Source organism: Oncorhynchus mykiss, chromosome 4 (assembly GCF_057628025.1).
Source record: "Oncorhynchus mykiss isolate SJ-2025 chromosome 4, ASM5762802v1, whole genome shotgun sequence".
Taxonomy (NCBI): Eukaryota; Metazoa; Chordata; class Actinopteri; order Salmoniformes; family Salmonidae; genus Oncorhynchus; species Oncorhynchus mykiss.
In genome coordinates, this window is record NC_143025.1 from 15381408 (window position 1) to 15400226 (window position 18819).

Sequence of the window (18819 nt, forward strand, 5' to 3'; positions counted from 1 at the left end):
TCCTGTACCAGAGTGCCAGAGTTTCCGAGCGGGAGCTGGCTTGGCAAGCGTGTTTTTGTTGAGTATCAGGCTCTGCTAGATGTCCCAGACAGTCCAGCACCTCCTTCGCTAAAAACAAACTGTTGGGGCTTTTATTCATCCACTGATTGGATGGACAAGAGCCTGTCTCCAGAAATCACTATAAGCCTTTTAGATAAAACAAACCCCTCATCCAATCCTCCGCTTCGATCCCTCCCTCCTCCTCCTCTCTACTCCCCTCCCTCCCTCTATCCACCCCTCCCTTCCTCTCTATCTCCTATCCCCTTGTCGGTTGGGGTAGGGAGTTTTAATCCAAGTAGATTATGCCCTAAATTGGGTGACTGTCAGAGAAGGCAGCGTCGGCAAATCAATGGCTGCTACATGTGTCCCTCCTGCCTCTATCTGTGGATATTTTCATCTGGCCGGTGATGTTGTCAGTGTGACGGCACATCTGTCTGGTCTGGTCTCTGCGTAACCTTTTCATCTGCTCTGGGCTACCAGGGACCAGGAGGGGATCCTTCACCGGCAGGACGCATAGGAACTACAGCACTCTAGATCCATGTGAATGACCACTGCATGGTGAACTTCTGGTGAATAATTGTTAGAATGTCTTGGTCATGGTTGATGGACAGGTCGCAGTGATCTAAATACTGCCTCTTCATTGTGTCATATTGGAGTGTTTTATAGCTTCTGATCTTCCAACACCAGAAGGCAACAGGAGCAGGTTGTGGTGCTTTAGGATTGTAAAGAGGAGAGGTTGACCTGTGGTTTTGAGAGGATGAGAAAATAAGGAGAGAAAGGGTTGGAGGATGACAGAATCCAGACACCGGATAGTCACGCACACTGAGGAGAAGAGCAGTCTGGGTCACACAGTCAAAAATAACGTCAGAGTCTTCCACTTCCTTTAGCCGACATGAGGAAACTTAACCCCAACCCTGCAGACTCATTGAGATGTTCCTCAACACTTTCCTGAGGCTTGCTGATCCTGACGTGTGTTGTTGTTGTTTTGTTGTGTGCTGACTGAGATATTGGGGAGGAGCCATAGCCAGCGGAACCGTACGGATATCCTCCTCAGGCGACACAGTGGACTCAGGCAGGATGGGACTACGACCCAGAGCCAGATCAGGTGGAGAAACAAACAGGCTGGGACCCAGAGGAACCCCCACAGGGCTGAGGCTGGGACCCAGAGGAACCCCCACAGGGTTGAGGCTGGGACCCAGAGGAACCCCCACAGGGCTGAGGCTGGGACCCAGAGGAACCCCCACAGGGCTGAGGCTGGGACCCAGAGGAACCCCCACAGGGCTGAGGCTGGGCCTGTGGATCCTGTGTTTCAGCTGGTTCTGCTTCACTGCTCACGCTCAGATGAAGATACCGCCTGAGACGTGAGTAGACCCTTAAAACTATGTAGTACTGCTCACCTCCAACAGTCTCTCCTTTAACATTTCATATAGCCTACGGATGCTTTGTGTGTCAAATCCAAATAAAATACAATGTTATTTGTCACATCCTTGGTAAACAACAGGTGTAGACTAACAGTGAAATGCTTACTTATAGGCCCTTTCCATCAAAGCAGAGAGAGAGAAATTAGAGAAATAACAAGGAATACATCCACAATGAGTAATGTTATCTTGGCTTTAGATGCGGGGTACCAGTACCAAGTTCATGTGTAGGGGTCTGAGGAAATTGAGGTAGATACGGTGCATTCGGAAAGTATTCAGACCCCTTGCCTTTTTCCACATTTTGTTACGTTACAGCCTTATTCTAAAACTGAAATTATCTGGGATATTGTGTGTAGATTGATGAGGATATTAAATATTTTCATCCATTTTAGAATAAGGCTGTAAGGTGACAAAATGTGGAAAAAGTCAAGGGGTCTGAATCCTTTCTGAAGGCGCTGTATGTACATATACCTCAACCCTGTAGGTAGGGCTAAAGTGACTAGGCAACAGGATAGAGAGACAATAACCAGTCACAGCAGCATATGTAATGAGTTAACAGAGTTTGTGCAAAAAAAGGTCAATGCAGATAGTTTGCGTAACTATTGGTTAAATATTTAACTGACTATGCAGCAGTCTTATGGCTTGGGGGTAGAAGCTGTTCAGGGTCCAGTTGGTTCCATACTTTGTGCATCAGTATCGCTTGCTGTGCGGTAGCAGAGAGAACAGTCTGTGACTTGAGAGGCTGGAGTCTTTGACAATTATTAGTGCCTTCCTCTGACACCGCCTGGTATAGAGATCCTGGATTGCAGGGAGCTGGGCCCCAGTGATGTGCTGGGCCATACGCGCTACCCTCTGTAGCGCCTTGCGGTCGGATGCCGAGCAGTTGCCATACCAGGCGGTGATGCTACCAGGCGGTGATGCAACCAGCCATGCTCTACATGGTGCAGCTGTATAACTTTCTGAGGATCTGAGGGCTCATGCCAAATTTAGAGGCACAAGTGGCACAAGTCTATGCTGAGCAATTCACTCAGCTCAGTGGTATTCTCACCATACTATCTCCTATCTCTATGTGGTCTGTCGCAATCCTCTAGTTGATGGTGATGGGTCTCCATAGTTTTCTCAGCATCTTGTCACCCTGACTACGGTTCAGCAGCAGTAAAAGAGGATGGACGCAAGTGACTACTGACTTTCTCACTTCTAACAAATGCAAGTGTTGCTCTTGCAAAATGTTTGAGGATACAATGTCTGACCAGTCGAATCCAGCCCAGTTAGAGAAGAGGAGGATTAAACTGTCTGATAAATGGCATATAAAGAGGAGATTGAATCTCTATTTTGATACGTTCTGTCTGATAGACTGCCTGACTGGCTGACTGCCTGACTGGCTGGTGCTTGTTGTTTATCTGCAGTCAGCTGCTGTTCGGTGTGTTTTAAGGCCTGATTACACATTGACCCTGATTCCTCTCTCCTCTCCCTCCGCTTCTCTCCCTCTGTTATAATTTAACCCCATCCAGCTGTCACCAAGACCACAGCCCTCAAAAAGGTCACATGAGCCTGGGAGATTAATCACGGTTGAGTCCCACACTTTGCCCTCTGCTCTCTGCCCCCTGGCCCTGTGTCCACACTCATCTCTCATCCCACCACATTAGGTGACAGAGCCAGCCGGCATCCAGGCCAGTCGCACAACATGATTTGATGTGATTGTGACAAAGCCCCTCTTGCTTTCAAATTCCAGATTTTCTCCTCTTGTGGAAATCAGCCACTGTTTTACTCAGCTGGAAGAGAACAAACCTCATCATCAGGTCACTTAGTGTGCTGATGTGATGGAGTGTTTGTCCAGTGGTTCGCTACATTATATTTCCCATGTGAGAATAGTCTAGACTTGTCTTTGTGGTAAAGTGCATCACTATATCCCCTAGGCACAATGGGGAGAGCTGGCTGTTCTGTGCTTGTCTGGGATTCTGTAGCTATTACAGGGCTGGTGCTGGACAAACGGGATATTCTCCTGATCTTACATACATTTACTTGAGTCAGGTCGAAAATGATGCTGATTAACCCAAAGCTATCACGCTCTTCAAAGTTCCCAACAGCAAAATCAAATACACTTTTATTTGTCACATACGCCAAATACAACAGGTGTTGTAGACCTTACCGTGAAATGCTTACAAGCCAGAGGAACCTCCTGTGTGTTAACCTGCACCCTGCTGGGTCCATCACCGCCTGAAGCCTCAGCACGACTGTAGTAGTCTGAATGAGCGTTGCTTGATTTGGGACAGAATGTTAACAATATGTTATATCTTTGGTTAAACAAATCTGCTTTGATATTGCTCACACAGCCAGACACACACACACAGATGCACACAAACGCACAGTCACACACACAAATTAAAACACAACACTGCTGTGTAACGACAATGTGCAGTGTGTATGTGTCCCGCTGGGACCCTTTAAGCCCATCAGTTGATCCTATATCTGATCCTATATCTGATCCTATATACAGCATTATCCTGAGCTGAGCCATAGTGCCATAATCCTGACTGTGTCTGTTTGGGCTCTATAGCCTGCAGGCTGCACCACCTGCAGCTCCCAGCCCACTTTGTAGTGAGGGAATATGTATCATATGTATATTATATACCACATATACCTCACCTGTAGCCCATGATAATACTATGCAATTATCCTATTCAAATGTTTATCTGACTCCATTACAGTTTTTTTCGATTGCTAAACGACAGTGGACACAACTGGAGTCACATGTGCAAAACTCTAACTACAGTCTGCACAGCAGCAGTTCATGTGGACCAAACTCTAGTTCGTTTTTCATTGCTTGAACACAGTTTTCAAAACTCTACACACTTATCCCATGACTTTAACCACAACCTGCACAACACTGTGGATTTACAGCACTTTGTTCAAATGCTAACAAACTGCTGTCAAAACTGTGAATCACACATTCAAAACGGAATAGATTTCAGCCTTGTGCCTTTCAAACACTGCTGATTGTAATTTCAGCTGAAAGGCTAAGCAGGTGTCTTGTTTTAGACTTGTTAGTGAACACACACACATACTACAGTATATATAGGTAGAGCTCAGAAAGACTCATTTTGGAAATGGAACAAGGAAGATGGGTTCGTGGAGGGAGAAGGGTGGCAGGGAGAGAGAGGGCGGATGCGTGGAGGAAGACAAAGAAGACAAAGAGCTGTTATTTCAGATGAAATAAGGGCTACACCTATGGACCATGTCGTGAACCATGGTCTCTCATTGAGAGAGGCAGGGTTGAGGGTGCAACCCAATCTGTAAAGATCCACAGTGGCATCTGTAATGCAAATGTTCCATCATGCAAACAGGTGAGAGTTACATCCTTACAGTAAATGAAAACATTACAGGAATCTATTTTGTATTGCAATTATAGAATATTTACACGGATATATATTACAGTAACTTTGACAGGACCCAAAGGCTGCCCCCAACAGGGGGTAGAGGAAAAATATTTTCAGATGCGCAGGAAAATGCTATTGTTGACATGGTTGTTGTCAACAATGCAATAAAACTGCGGGAGATTCAAGATAGAGTGCTGGCTGATAATGATATATTTGAAAATGTTAATTCTGTCAGCACAACAACTATTGCTCAAGTCCTAAAGAAACACCAAGTTACAATGAAACAGTTATACACTGTACCGTTCGAGAGAAACAGTGAACGGGTAAAAGAGCAAAGATACCAATATGTCCAGGTAAGACGTCTGAGGTTACGTACACAGCTATACAAAATATTTACAGTAAAAAAAACACTAGCATTTCTACAGTAAAACTGTGCACTTACTGTTTTTCAGAGAGTAATGGAGGTGGAAGCACTGGAAAGACCACATTCATTTGTATTTATCGATGAAGCTGGATTTAACCTTGCCAAAACATGACGCAGAGGAAGGAATGTTATAGGTCAAAGGGCCACTGTGGAGGTTCCAGGCCAAAGGGGGGGAAATATCACCATGTGTGCTGCAATGGCCAATGATGGTTTGCTTCTCAACACACCACTCATTGGCCCATACAACACAGAAGGGCGTATAGCTTTCCTAGAACAGCTCTATGCTCAGCTAGTGCCAGCAGAACAGAGGGAGCCAGTAAGAAACCCCCAAGTTTTTGTCATAGTTTGCGATAACGTTGCTTTTCACCACTCTGCAGCTGTCACAGATTGGTTTGCAGTACATCACAGATTTATGGTTTTGTACCTGCCTGCATATTCACCCTTCCTCAACCCAATAGAGGAGTTTTTCTCTGCTTGGAGGTGGAAAGTGTTTGGTCACCACCCACATGACCAAATGTCTCTTTTGGAAGCCATGCGTACCGGATGTGAGGACACGAGTCCAGAGGACTGCCAGGGATGGATAAGGCACTCCAGAAGGTTCTTCCCCAAGTGCATGGCCAGAGAAAACATTAGATGTGATGTTGAAGAAAACCTGTGGCCTGATGCTAGAGAGAGGCAGGATTAGCCCCTCAATTATTTGTTCGAATTACAGTATGTACTTTTAGTTTCTACCTTTTTTTTCTCATTACTGTAATTCCGTAAATTACTACAGACTATTGAAGCAAACTGCTAATTTTCATTTACCTTAAAGAATTGTTATGTTCTAAAAAAATTAATAAATCATGTGAAAGAATGTCACTCTTTTCTTTGAAGAAAATATTACTTTGTATGAAGTCACTGAAATTGTTCAAACTGTAAAGATGAAAAGTTTGTATTTTCTGTATTGGTGTTTGATGCTAGTGTTTTTACTCTCAGTGTGTTCTGAGTGACAGTGTGTGTTATCTCAGTGAGGGTTGTGCATAGTGTTTGGCTGCACTGAGTGTGTTAAGAGTTGTGTTGCTTGGAATGAGTTTTGCAGGTGATGTGAACTGTTTAGCTCAGGTGACTGTTGGTAGTGCAGACTGTAGTTAGAGTTTTGCACATGTGACTCCAGTTGTGCCCACTGTCGTTTAGCAATCGAAAAAAACTGTAAGAGAATTCAAATATGCAAGCAAGCATTAGGCAATGAGTTGACGCTGACTAGCAAGAATTGCTCTGTGAGTGGAATACTGAAGGCAGATATTTAATAACATTGTAAAATGAATAAAATCAAATACAAGGCATGAAGCTTAAATTACAAAACATTAAGCATTACAATGCATTACTCTAGGCATGATCAGAGAGGGAGAAAGAGAGAGAAGTCCTAGCCCGAAAGGCCATGCTCCAAGAGTCCCTGGGGTGGAGAGAGAGAGAGAAAGACAGACAGTGTAGGTATCTCAACAGCACAGGTCGGGAACAAAGAAGAGAGAGTCATGGAGGGGGTCAGGGAGAGATGGAGGAGAGAGAGAAAGTTAATGATTTTCAGTGGATGCTGGCAGCATTTGTTTCACAACTGAATCTATCTAGACTGACCCAGACCCAGACTCTCCTGAAGTATGCCTTGGCCTTGGTAGTGAATAGGTAAAAGCAGTGATGGGTTGTTGACCAATAGCATTACTGTTGAGTTAACCTCCAATCAAATATCAGACCTACGGGATGTAAAGACGACAGAACCTCTGCATCACAGAGGTGTGACAGAATGGGTGAGATAATGCAGCATTCCTAAGACAACACAAAGGCATCCCTGCATACAGTTGATAAGAGTCACTTCGGGGGATGTGCCGCGCCACAGGTTCCTACAACACCCAGCTCCTAGCCCAGGCTGCACAGATCCAGTCTGCTCTAATATCTGACTGCTGGCCTTCATATTCTAATGAGATCAAGCTAGCTCTCCCAGCCCAGCCCAACTTCTAACTCCTCTGCCAGTCTGGCCCAGTCTGCTGGCTCCAGTGTCCCAGGGCCCCGTTAGGCCAGAGTAGGCCAGCTAGTTTATCCACTACACAATGCCAGTTATCATGGCCAAGTCATATTGACAAAGTTGTTGTGGCGAATGTCTTTTATAAAAAATGTGTTTTGCGTTTTTGACATGAAGATCAACTGTACTAGTTGTTCAGGCTCTGGTTGTTTATAACTTATTTTTGTACTTTTTTTGTACATAATGTTGCCGCTACCGTCTCTTATGACCGAAAATAACTTCTAGACATCAGGATTGCAATTACTCACCACGGACTAGCAGAATCCTCTTTTTCCTTTCACGACTTGGACGAGCCACACGTGAAGGATACGCTGCTTCCTCGGGAACAGGCCCAGATCCCCCTGATCTGCGTGAAGAGGACGTGGAGAAAGAGGGGCCGAAGGTCCGGCTGATATCTGAGAATTCACAGGCGATCGAATAAACCCCCACTTCCCTCCATTCTGCTAGCAAACGTGCAATCTTTGGACAATAAAATCGTTGAGTTACACGAAAGATTAAACTACCAACGAAACATTTAAAATTGTAATATCTTGTGTTTCACCGAGTCGTGGTTGAACGACAACAACATCAACATACAGCTGGCTGGTTATACGATATACCGGCAGGATAGAACAGCGGCGTCTGGTAAGACAAGGGGCAGCGGTCAACAGCTGCTGCACGATATCTAAGGAAGTCTTGAGCTATTGCTCGCCTGAAGTAGAGAATCTCATGACAAGCTGTAGACCACACTACCTACCGAGAGAGTTTTCATCTGTATTCTTTGTAGCTGATTACATACCAACACAGTCAGAGGCTGGCACTAAGACAGCATTGAATAAGCTGTATTCCGCCATAAGCAAACAAGAAAACGCTCACCCAGAGGTGGCGCTCCTACTAGCCGGGGACTTTAATGCAGGGAAACTTAAATCTGTTTCACCAAATTTCTATCAGCATGTTAAATGTGCAACCAGAGGGTAAAGAACTCTAGGCCACCTTTACTCCACACATAGAGAAGCATACAAAGCTCTCCCTCACCCTCTATTTGGAGATCTGACCATAATTCTATCCTCCTGTTACCTGCTTACAAGCAAAAATTAAAGCAGAAAGCACCAGTGACTAGATCAATAAAAAGTCAGATGAAGCAGATGCTAAGCTACATGACTGTTTTGCTAGCACAGAGTGGAATATGTTCCGGGATTCCTCCGATGGCATTGAGGAGTACACCACATCAGTCATTGGCTTCATCAATAAGTGCATCGATGACATCGTCCCCACAGTGACCGTACATACATACCCCAAACAGAAGCCATAGATTACAGGCAGCATCCGCACTGAGCTAAAGGCTAGAGCTGCAACTTTCAAGGAGCGGGACTCTAACCCGGAAGCTTAAAAGAAATCCCGCTATGCCCTCCGACGAACCATCAAACAGGCACAGCTTCAATACAGGACAAAGATCGAATCTTACTACACCGTCTCTGATGCTCATCGGATGTGGCAGGGCTTGCAAGCCATTACAGACAACAAAGGAAAACATAGTGACACGAGCCTACTAGATGAGCTAAACTTCTTCTATGCTCGCTTCGGGGCAAGTAACACTGAAGCATGCATGAGAAGACCAGCTGTTCCAGAAGACTGTTTGATACTGCTCTCCTAGAGCATAGCTATGTGGTGCCAGGACAATAACCTCTCCCTCAACGTGATCAAGACAAAGGAGATGATTGTGGACTTGATCGGGTCACCTTGGGGTCATGATAGGGGCTGCACCAAATGATTGATGTATTTTAATAATTGATTTTGCTTATGTTGTATTAATAGAAGGGGAAGGGCTATAGAGACTAGATTTATATGGTCCTGGACTACAGATTAGCAATATATATATATATATATGCATTATAAGGTTTAATATTGTTCTCTCAGACCGTTTCTAGTCTCTGCCTCATAAGAAACGGTCTGAGAGATGTGTGAGTTATTGCAGTCAACACAGGGTGTCTGTGAGAAAGCACCTCAAGGCTAAAAGAGATTCATAGGGATTGAAAGAGATAAGAGACAAGTCAGACATACCACTGCAAGCCACACGGGAGTGGAGAATTACTGTTGAGCCCTTTGAAAACACTGGACTATTGTTCTCTCCTGCAAGTTTGTATAACTGTATATGCATGCGCTTGGTCTCATGAGTAGAAGGTGTTAGGGGTTACATCACTAAGGGTTGATATCAAGCATATTAAAGCAACTTGGACCTTTCCTATTTTGCAGAACTTACTCGGAAACGTGCGTACTCTGTTCCCGTTGTCAACTTCTGGCTGCAATTGCATTAATAAAGGTTTGATTGATTTACTTAAAGATATTGTCTGATTGCTGATTTCACCAATAAGCCAATGATTGACAAGGAACAAGGAACCTACCCCAACAGACTACAGGAAAAAGAGGACCGAGCAGGCCTCCATTCTCATTGATGGGGCTGCAGTGGAGTAGGTTGAGAGCTTCAAGTTCCTTGGTGTACACATCAGCAACAAACTAACATGGTCCAAGCATACCAAGACAGTCGTGAAGAGAGAACCTATTCCCCCCCAGGAGACTGAAAAGATTTGGCATGGGTCCTCAGAAGGTTCTACAGCTGCACCATCGAGAGCATTCTGACTGGTTGCATCACTGCCTGATATGGCAACTGCTCTGCCTTCGACCGCAAGGCACTACAGAGGGTAATGAGAACGGCCCAGTCCATCACTGGGGCCAAGTTTTCTGCCATCCAGGACCTCTATACCAGGCGGTGTCAGAGGAAGGCCCTAAAAATTGTCAAGGACTCCAGCCACCATAGTCATAGACTGTTCTCTCTGCTACCGCACGGCAAGCAGTACCGGACCGCCAAGTCCAGGTCCAAGAGGCTCCTAAATAGCTTCTACCCCCAAGACATAAGACTCCTGAACATCTAGTCAATGGCTACCCAGACTATTTGCAGTGCCCCCTCCACTCCCGTTTAACACCAGTGCTTCTCTCTGTTGTCATCTATGCATAGTCACTTTAATAACTCTACCTACATGTTTATACTACCTCAAATAACCGGTGCCCCCGCACATTGACTCTGTACCGATACCCCCCTGTGTATAGTCTTGCTATTGTTATTTCACTGCTCCTTTAATTACTTGTTTTTTTTTACTTTTTATCTCTTGTTCTTACCTGTATGTTTTGAGACTGCATTGTTGGTTAGGGGCTCGTAAGTAAGCATTTCACTGTTGTATTCGGCGCAAGTGACTAATAAAATGTGATTTGATTTGAAATACCTAGCAAAGCTGCAGCTGGCTGAAAACAAAGCAGCAATCATTGCCCTTAACTGCACACACAGAACTAACTTCAACAACATGCATATTATTTCATGGTTGAGGGTTAAAGAGAAATTGGCTCCTTCTCTTCTAGTCTGGTTTAGAACCATTTGTGTGTTGAAAACCACTTGTATAATCTGTTTGCATACACTTCAAACAGACATACATACCCCACCAGCCATGCCACTGGGTTTCTTCACGGTACCGAAACCAAAAATAGATTGAATGCTTTGCTCAGTTATGTATAGAGCCATGTCATCCTGGATCACAGCGTCTCTCCTCTCTGTAAAGCTCTAATTTAACTCTATTGTATATAACAACATCAATATATATATATGTGTGTGTGTGTGTGTGTGAATAGTGTGTAAATAGTATTTTTTGTTGTCACTTGCTGTCTTTTCAATATAACTCTTATTTATATTTTTTATTTGGAATTTAAAGTAATATCTTATGTTGCTCTTGTCTTTAACTCTTCTGTACTTTGTAATGTATGTGTATGTTTTATGTGGACCCCAGGAAGAGTAGCTGCCGCATGTGCAGTATCTAATGGGAATCCTAATGAACTTAACCTGTAAAGCCGCTCCTGTTCATCACTAAGCTTTATACTATACAGTAGGTAGGCCTTGACTCCAATTCCAACGGTACAGTACCTGCCATTGCACCCATGTCCTATACTTCTTTACCTTGTATTATCATTAACTGATGCTTTTGTGTGGTTTCCAATACAGGTTACCACTGAGGCCTGAATTGACGCGATAACGACAAATTATAACAATGTGCACCACAGTTTTTATTATTATTCTTTAAACTACTACTACTAGTTTGATGGTTGTAGCCATCAGTTATCCCATTGACTATCACCCATTTTAGCAAACTTATTTAATTTCAAACTACACATTTCTCTAATATAGGCTACTTTTGTAATGAAGGATATCAGCAAAATGCCTGCGATAAGTGATGGGCAATGATGGTGTTGATCATTTTCAGTTTGTCATCCCAGCTCCAGTATGCAGTTCATGGATAATATTCACTTACCTGTACAGTGGGTTCAGAAAGTATTCAGACCACTTCCCTTTTTCCACATTTTGTTACGTTACAGCCTTATTCTAAAATGGATGAGGATTTGTTCTATTTAACCAATCTACACACAATACCCCATAATGACAAAGTGGAAACAGGTTTTTTGAAATTTGCAAATGTATTAAAAATAAAAACAGAAATACCTTATTTACATAAGTATTCAGACCCTTTGCTATGAGACTCGAAATTGAGCTTAGGTTCATCCTGTTTCCATTGATCCTCCTTGAGATGTTTCTACAACATCATTAGAGTCCAACTGTGGTAAATTCAATTGATTGGACATGATTTGGAAAGACACACACCTGTCTACATAAGGTCCCACAGTTGACAGTGCATGTCAGAGCAAAAACCAAGCCATGATGTCAAAGGAATTGTCCGTAGAGCTCCGAGACAGGATTGTGTTGAGGCACAGATCTGAGGAAGGGTACCAAAAAATATCTGAAGAATTGAAGGTCCCCAAGAACACAGTGGCCTCTATCATTCTTAAATGGAAGAAGTTTGGATGGAGGGAAATATGAACAGAGTAAAGTGCAGAGAGATCCTTGATGAAACCTGCTCCAGAGTGCTCAGAACCTCAGACTGGGGCGAAGATTCACCTTCCAACAGGACAACGACCCTAACCACACAGCCAAGACAAAGCAGGAGTGGCTTCAGGGCTTCTGAGTGTCCTTGAGTGGCCCAGCCAGAGCCCGGACTTCAACCCGATGGAACATCTCTGGAGAGACCTGAAAATAGCTATGCAGCGACGCTCCCCATCCAACCTGACAGCGCTTGAGAGGATCTGCAGAGAAGAATGGGACAAAGCTTCACACCCAAGAGTCATACCCAAGAAGACTTGAGGCTGTAATCGCTGCCAAAGGTGCTTCCACAAGGCACTGAGTAAAGCGTCTGAATACTTATGTAAATGTGATATTTCTGTTTTTTTATTTTGTTATACATTTGCAAACATTTCTAAAGATCTGTTTTTGCTTTGTCATTACAGGGTATTGTGTGTAGAATGATGAAGGGAAGAACAATTTATTCAATTTTAGAATAAGGCTGTAACGTAACAAAGTGTGGAAAAAGTCAAGGGGTCTGAATATTTTCAGAATTCAGTTCCATCCTGTTTAATGGAGTGCCGCATTGCATTATGGATTGCACATCATTATTGTAGTAGACTGAGCCCTGTTTAATTTATGAGTGACAGTAATACAATGGCTTCTGTAGCATCCTTCATAAAGGTACATGGTATGATCAGATATTCCTATCTCAGGATACTACACAACATCCAGACAAAAGAGCAACAAAGAGTTCTAAAGCAATCTCAGATGAGGTTATGAGGAGCAAACCAATAATGTCCCACAGCATTCTATTTCATTTCAGTACAACACCATTTTTCTGTCTGTCTGTTGATATACAGAGAGGTGCCTTAAAATCCCATCATGTGCTTAAAGGACACCTGGAACCATCTACTGTCTATTTGGATTAATAAACAAATTGTTATTACGGTTGTGATATTTATGGACTTTTTTGGCACATGGATCCTGTCTGTGTTTTGAACGTCATGTAGACAGCAAGGCCAAAAAATCTTGGTGATTATATTCTGTCATGGACGGGATGATAGATTATATAGTATCCTTCATCACCAATCTCTCTCTCTCGCTCTGTGTCTATTTCAGGGTCCAGTTTTGGGCTAATATCCTTTCAGTGCAACTACGTGAGACTACCACAAGATACTCTGGAGCTAACATTCTACAAAAGGTAAAATATGTGGCTTTTTGTTAGACAAACTACAATCACAATTTGCAACATAGTCTTTTCACCAAAAGAAAAACCACTCATTATTTCCCATTTACATCTGAGATGCTCCATAGCGTTACACTGATGACCATCCGCCCCATTCGTTTACTTGTCTCACCACGTGTCTTAACCTCCTGTGGCGCCCCATATTCTCCTCTATCACCAACTGCTACCCGTAATCTCATTATGTCCACCAAGTCAGTGAGTGTGATGTTGGTGCCAGAGCCAGGTGTTCACACTCTATCTAAAGGGCTTCCTCACCCCTTAGGTTGCATTGGTCAGATCAGGTCAGGGAGAGACTTGGCACAGTTAGTGGCCCCGGGCAGCAGACAGAGACACACAGGCCACAGGGCAGCTAGGCTACTAACAGGATCAGGAACACTTTACCATAATGATCATCAGGATGTTATGTCCTGTACTTGTTTCATATAGTAATGTTCCAATCCTGTTTTAAGAATGTTTGTTTGTTTTCTTTGTCTCTACACTAATTATTCCATTACTATGACTACTATTTAATGGTATGCTGATGTAGTCTATGTTACATGTCTACCTCAATATCTGATATTCCTGACATAATGAGGATCATTGTGGACTCATCCCACTGGGAAAAACCTGGTTGAATCAACATTGTTTTCACCCCCAAAAATCTATGTGACGACATTGAATCAACGTGGGAAATTAATTGGATTTGCAGAAAGTAATCAACGTGATGACGTGATGGTATTTTGTATTTTTTCCCACCCAACTTTTAACCTAAATCCAATGTCCTTGTGACATATTTTGTTGATTTCACATTGAATTCACATTAGTTGACAACTCAACCAAATCTAAAAACTAGTCTGTGCCTAGTGTAATTGTGCCTGTGAATTGCCTGAGTAAAAACACCGGTATCCAGCATGGTTGAACTCTCTCCCCACCAGAGCTATTCACACAAGACTGCTCTATTAACCTCAGTATACACCGTAGGAAGCCTTCAGCCTTCAGTATATGGGTTGCTTGGATTAATTGGGATTAGTGAGTGACTTAATCGAGTAATTAAGACCTAAAATTAAACTAAATCCAGAGGACTCCGCTGGCTTGGTTTGGACTCTGCTTATTTACAGGTATCTCAAATGGCTTGAACTAATGGCTCACACTTATCTCAATCAATCAGTTCTAAGAGAAAAAAATGATACACGTAGTATGACAATAAAACATTAGCTTTATTTTATTTCCTGTACAAAAATGGAAAGCAGATGATCGAAGGTATTACATTTATCATAGTAGAAGGGTGTTGTTGAATATCTCCTCCCGTGCTCTTTTCAGAAACTCAAAGATGTGGAATCCATCATTAAGATAGTGGACATCGATGGGAGAGATCAAGTGAGGGACTTTGCAGAGGACATGGAGAGAATGCTGGGGTCCAAGATGAAGTCAGTTAAGGTGAGTAGAGGTTAGAGGTCAGAGGTCTCTCTCAGGCCAAGTGTTTTTTTTTCTTACTTTTAACTAAGACAACCTAAAACACATTAGATTACCTTGCGGACCAGGTTTGGCCATCGGGCCACCAGTTGATGTCGCCTGCTACAGCATACCATCTTTGAGTTACCACCAACAGAACTGTTACCGTGTGTGTTGTGGTTAGGCTGGCGATTTTAGAAACGTCTTTAAATAACTATCTTCATTTTCTCCTTAGAGGTTGGCTGAGTCTGCGGAGGATGCAGATTTGTACCACGACTTCAACAAAACGCTAGAGGTTTGTCATTCTATCTGTCTGTGGGGATATGAGATCTCAGATTTATCAAAGTACTGCTAATATGATTATCACAACCCTGTGCCACAGTACCACAATAGAGAAAATGAAATGCCTAACCATCATGCACATTTTGATGACCACAAAAACACACAGTACCATGAGCAGAAGCCTTTTTCAGATAGAATATAGGCTGTACACTTCTAATGTTACTCGACTTACAACAATTCTCCAATGATAGTTGATGAATATGAATCTAACTTTTCCACCGTTCCAATGCTGTCCTTCTCCAGTTTGACTACTATAACTCCATGCTGGTGAACACAGCAGATGAAGATGGTAACTTCATAGAGCTGGGTGGTGAGTTTCCTCTGGAGAAGAATAAGCATTTCAACAACCTGCCAGTCAACACACTGCAGAGTGACGTACAGGTTCCAACCAACGTCTACAACAAAGGTGTGTGTGATGAAGTTCAAACAATTGTTTTCAGGCCCTTGGGTCCAGATCCTAACTTATCTATGCATGAAATACATATTTTGAATTCAATGAGAGATTAGCATTCCAATTGGGTTAGGTGTGGCTTAGTCATCCTTTAAAGTGAAACAGGTGACAGTTACTATATGTGATGTCACACTTTCCATCCCCCTCATTTGCTGCTCTCTCTTTCTCCTCTGTGTAAAGATGCCTACATCCTCAATGGAATCTACTGGTCGGAGGCTCTGAATGACGTGTTCATGAACAACTTCCAGAAAGACCCCACCCTCACCTGGCAGTACTTTGGCAGCTCCTCGGGATTCTTCAGAATCTACCCTGGTAAAAGACCTGAGGAGACTGGTGGGAAGAGCTATAGAAGGGCAGGCTCATTGTATTGGCTGGAATGGAATAATTGGAACGGTATCAAACATATGAAAGCCACGTTTGACTCCGTTCCGTTTATTCCATTCCAGGCATTACAATGAGCCTGTCCTCCTATAGCTCCTTCCACCAGCCTCCACTGTAAAGGGTGGCAGGTAGCCTAGTGGTTAGAGCGTTGGGCCAGTAACCGAAAGGTTATTAGATCAAATCCCTGAGCTGATAAGGAAAAAATCTGTTGTTTTGCCCCTGAACAAGGCAGTTAACTCACTGTTCCTAGACTGTTATTGTAAGTAAAAATGTGTTCATAACTGACATGCCTAGATAAAAAATAAATAAATAAATAAAAGTACTAAGCAAAGAACTATCATGTTTGGAGCCCTCAGTCAGCTCCATACAACTGATAGCAACACAGAGTAGTGTATTGAAAAGTTTGGTTAATAAGGGATAATCAACGATGGGCTATGCCTTCTCTGGAAGATAATGCATGATGTGGAACGTGTGTTCCACGATTCCTTAGCATCGTGGAACTAACCTTCCACGATTCCTTAGCATCGTGGAACTAACCTTCCACTGAGTTGCGTTATTTTCCAGAGAATACATAGAGCCCTGAGTTGATTATTCCTTTCATACTATGGCTATAAATGAACATATTTGTTGCTAGAAATGTATTAATTTGCCAGTAGAAATGTGACAAGTTTACTAGCTAGCTAGATAGCTACAGTAGTTGCTATGATAACCAAGAAAACAGACTTGCTAGCTTAGCTAACCAAACCATCATCCTATCTTGCTATTTTGAAAATTAATTCTAATTCAACAATGCCAATAATGTTTTCATTTCGGGTTTTGCTTTCAAAAACAGGACAAACATAGAACATGTAAGAATTAACTTCATAGTCATTCAGTTACACCATGCGTTATAGGGAAAAAATGCACACTCTAAAATGCCCTTCAAGCCAATCAAAAATGAGTATTCAACAGTGCTATGATGTAATAGTGTATAAATCCAGAGTATAGCATAACAGAAAATATAGCACAGCAAAACAAAAAGCATACTACTATCAAAAATAAACCATAGAATACCATCTGTTTTAAGATGTCAACTGTATTTGTTTTTACTCCCAATTGGTAGTTACAGTTTTGTCCCATCACTGCAACTCCCGTACGGACTCGGGAGAGGCAAAGGTCGAGAACCGTGCATCCTCCAAAACATGACCCTGCCAAGCCGCACTGCTTCTTGACACACTGGTCAATTAACCCAGGAAGCCAGCCACACCAATGTGTTGGAGGAAACACCATACAACTGGAAACCGTGCCAGCATTCATGTGCCCGGGCTGCCACAGGAGTTGCTAGAGCACGATGGGACAGGGACATCCCAGCCAGCCAAACCCTACCCTAACAACGCTGGGACAATTGTGCACCACCTCATGGGTATCCCGGTCGCGGTCAGGTGCAACACAGCCTGGGATCAAACCTGGGTCTGTAGTGACGCCTCATGCAGTGCCTTAGACCACTATGCCACTCGGGAGGCTGTAAGATGTCGACTTCAGTATAATGTTGTAGGATTTTAATGGATGCCATGCTGTTTACTCACTGTAGTGTGACTGTATTTTTTTTACAGGTATCAAATGGACTCCAGATTCGAATGGTGTGGCTGCGTTTGACTGCAGGAACCGTAACTGGTAAGCTATTAGTAAATCTACTATTAGCCTCTGGGTGGCATCGACCTTGACCAGAGTAAGACACTTCCTGGTATCAATGTGATAAGGGGGGAGCTAGACACTAAGACATCAATCAATCAATCAAATGTATTTATAAAGCCCTTCTTACATCAGCTGATGTCACAAAGGGCTGTACAGAAACCCAGCCTAAAACCCCAAACAGCAAGCAATGCAGGTGTATAAGCACGGTGGCTAGGAAAAACTCCCTAGAAAGGCCAGAACCTATGAAGAAACCTAGAGAGGAACCAGGCTATAAGGGGTGGCCAGTCCTCTTCTGGCTATGCCGGGTGGAGATTATAACAGAACATGGCCAAGATGTTCATAGATTTTATTTTTATTTTATTTCACCTTTATTTAACCAGGTAGGCTAGTTGAGAACAAGTTCTCATTTACAACTGCGACCTGGCCAAGATAAAGCATAGCAGTGTGAACAGACAACAACACAGAGTTACACATGGAGTAAACAATAAACAAGTCAATAACACAGTAGGAAAAAAAGAGTATATATACATTGTGTGCAAAAGGCATGAGGAGGTAGGCGGATAATTACAATTTTGCAGATTAACACTGGAGTGATAAATGATCAGATGGTCATGTTCAGGTAGAGATACTGGTGTGCAAAAGAGCAGAAAAGTAAATAAATAAAAACAGTATAGGGATGAGGTAGGTAAATTGGGTGGGCTATTTACCGATGGACTATGTACAGCTGCAGCGATCGGTTAGCTGCTCAGATAGCAGATGTTTAAAGTTGGTGAGGGAGATAAAAGTCTCCAACTTAAGCGATTTTTGCAATTTGTTCCAGTCACAGGCAGCAGAGAAATGGAAGGAAAGGCGGCCAAATGAGGTGTTGGCTTTAGGGATGATCAGTGAGATACAGCTGCTGGAGCGCGTGCTACGGGTGGGTGTTGCCATTGTGACCAGTGAACTGAGATAAGGCGGAGCTTTACCTAGCATGGACTTGTAGATGACCTGGAGCCAGTGGGTCTGGCGCCGAATATGTAGCGAGGGCCAGCCGACTAGAGCATACAGGTCGCAGTGGTGGGTGGTATA

The 18819-nt window shown here is 43.2% G+C and overlaps 1 protein-coding gene across 2 annotated transcripts in view; it reads left to right on the forward strand.

Moving 5' to 3' along the window:
* Positions 1–308: 308 nt before the first annotated feature.
* The window catches only part of LOC110522741 (voltage-dependent calcium channel subunit alpha-2/delta-4-like), an 84098-nt gene continuing 65587 nt past the window's right edge, over positions 309–18819 (forward strand). Inside the window, exons 1-7 of one of the 2 annotated variants that reach the window (XM_090231221.1) lie at positions 309–1400; positions 13346–13427; positions 14772–14888; positions 15139–15198; positions 15489–15651; positions 15877–16008; positions 17670–17730. In XM_090231221.1, coding sequence (XP_090087347.1) covers positions 1117–1400; positions 13346–13427; positions 14772–14888; positions 15139–15198; positions 15489–15651; positions 15877–16008; positions 17670–17730 — 899 coding nt within the window. In that variant the 5' untranslated portion in view covers positions 309–1116. The remainder of the gene's footprint in view (positions 1401–13345; positions 13428–14771; positions 14889–15138; positions 15199–15488; positions 15652–15876; positions 16009–17669; positions 17731–18819) is intronic. The other variant, XM_090231222.1, reaches the window with a different exon arrangement.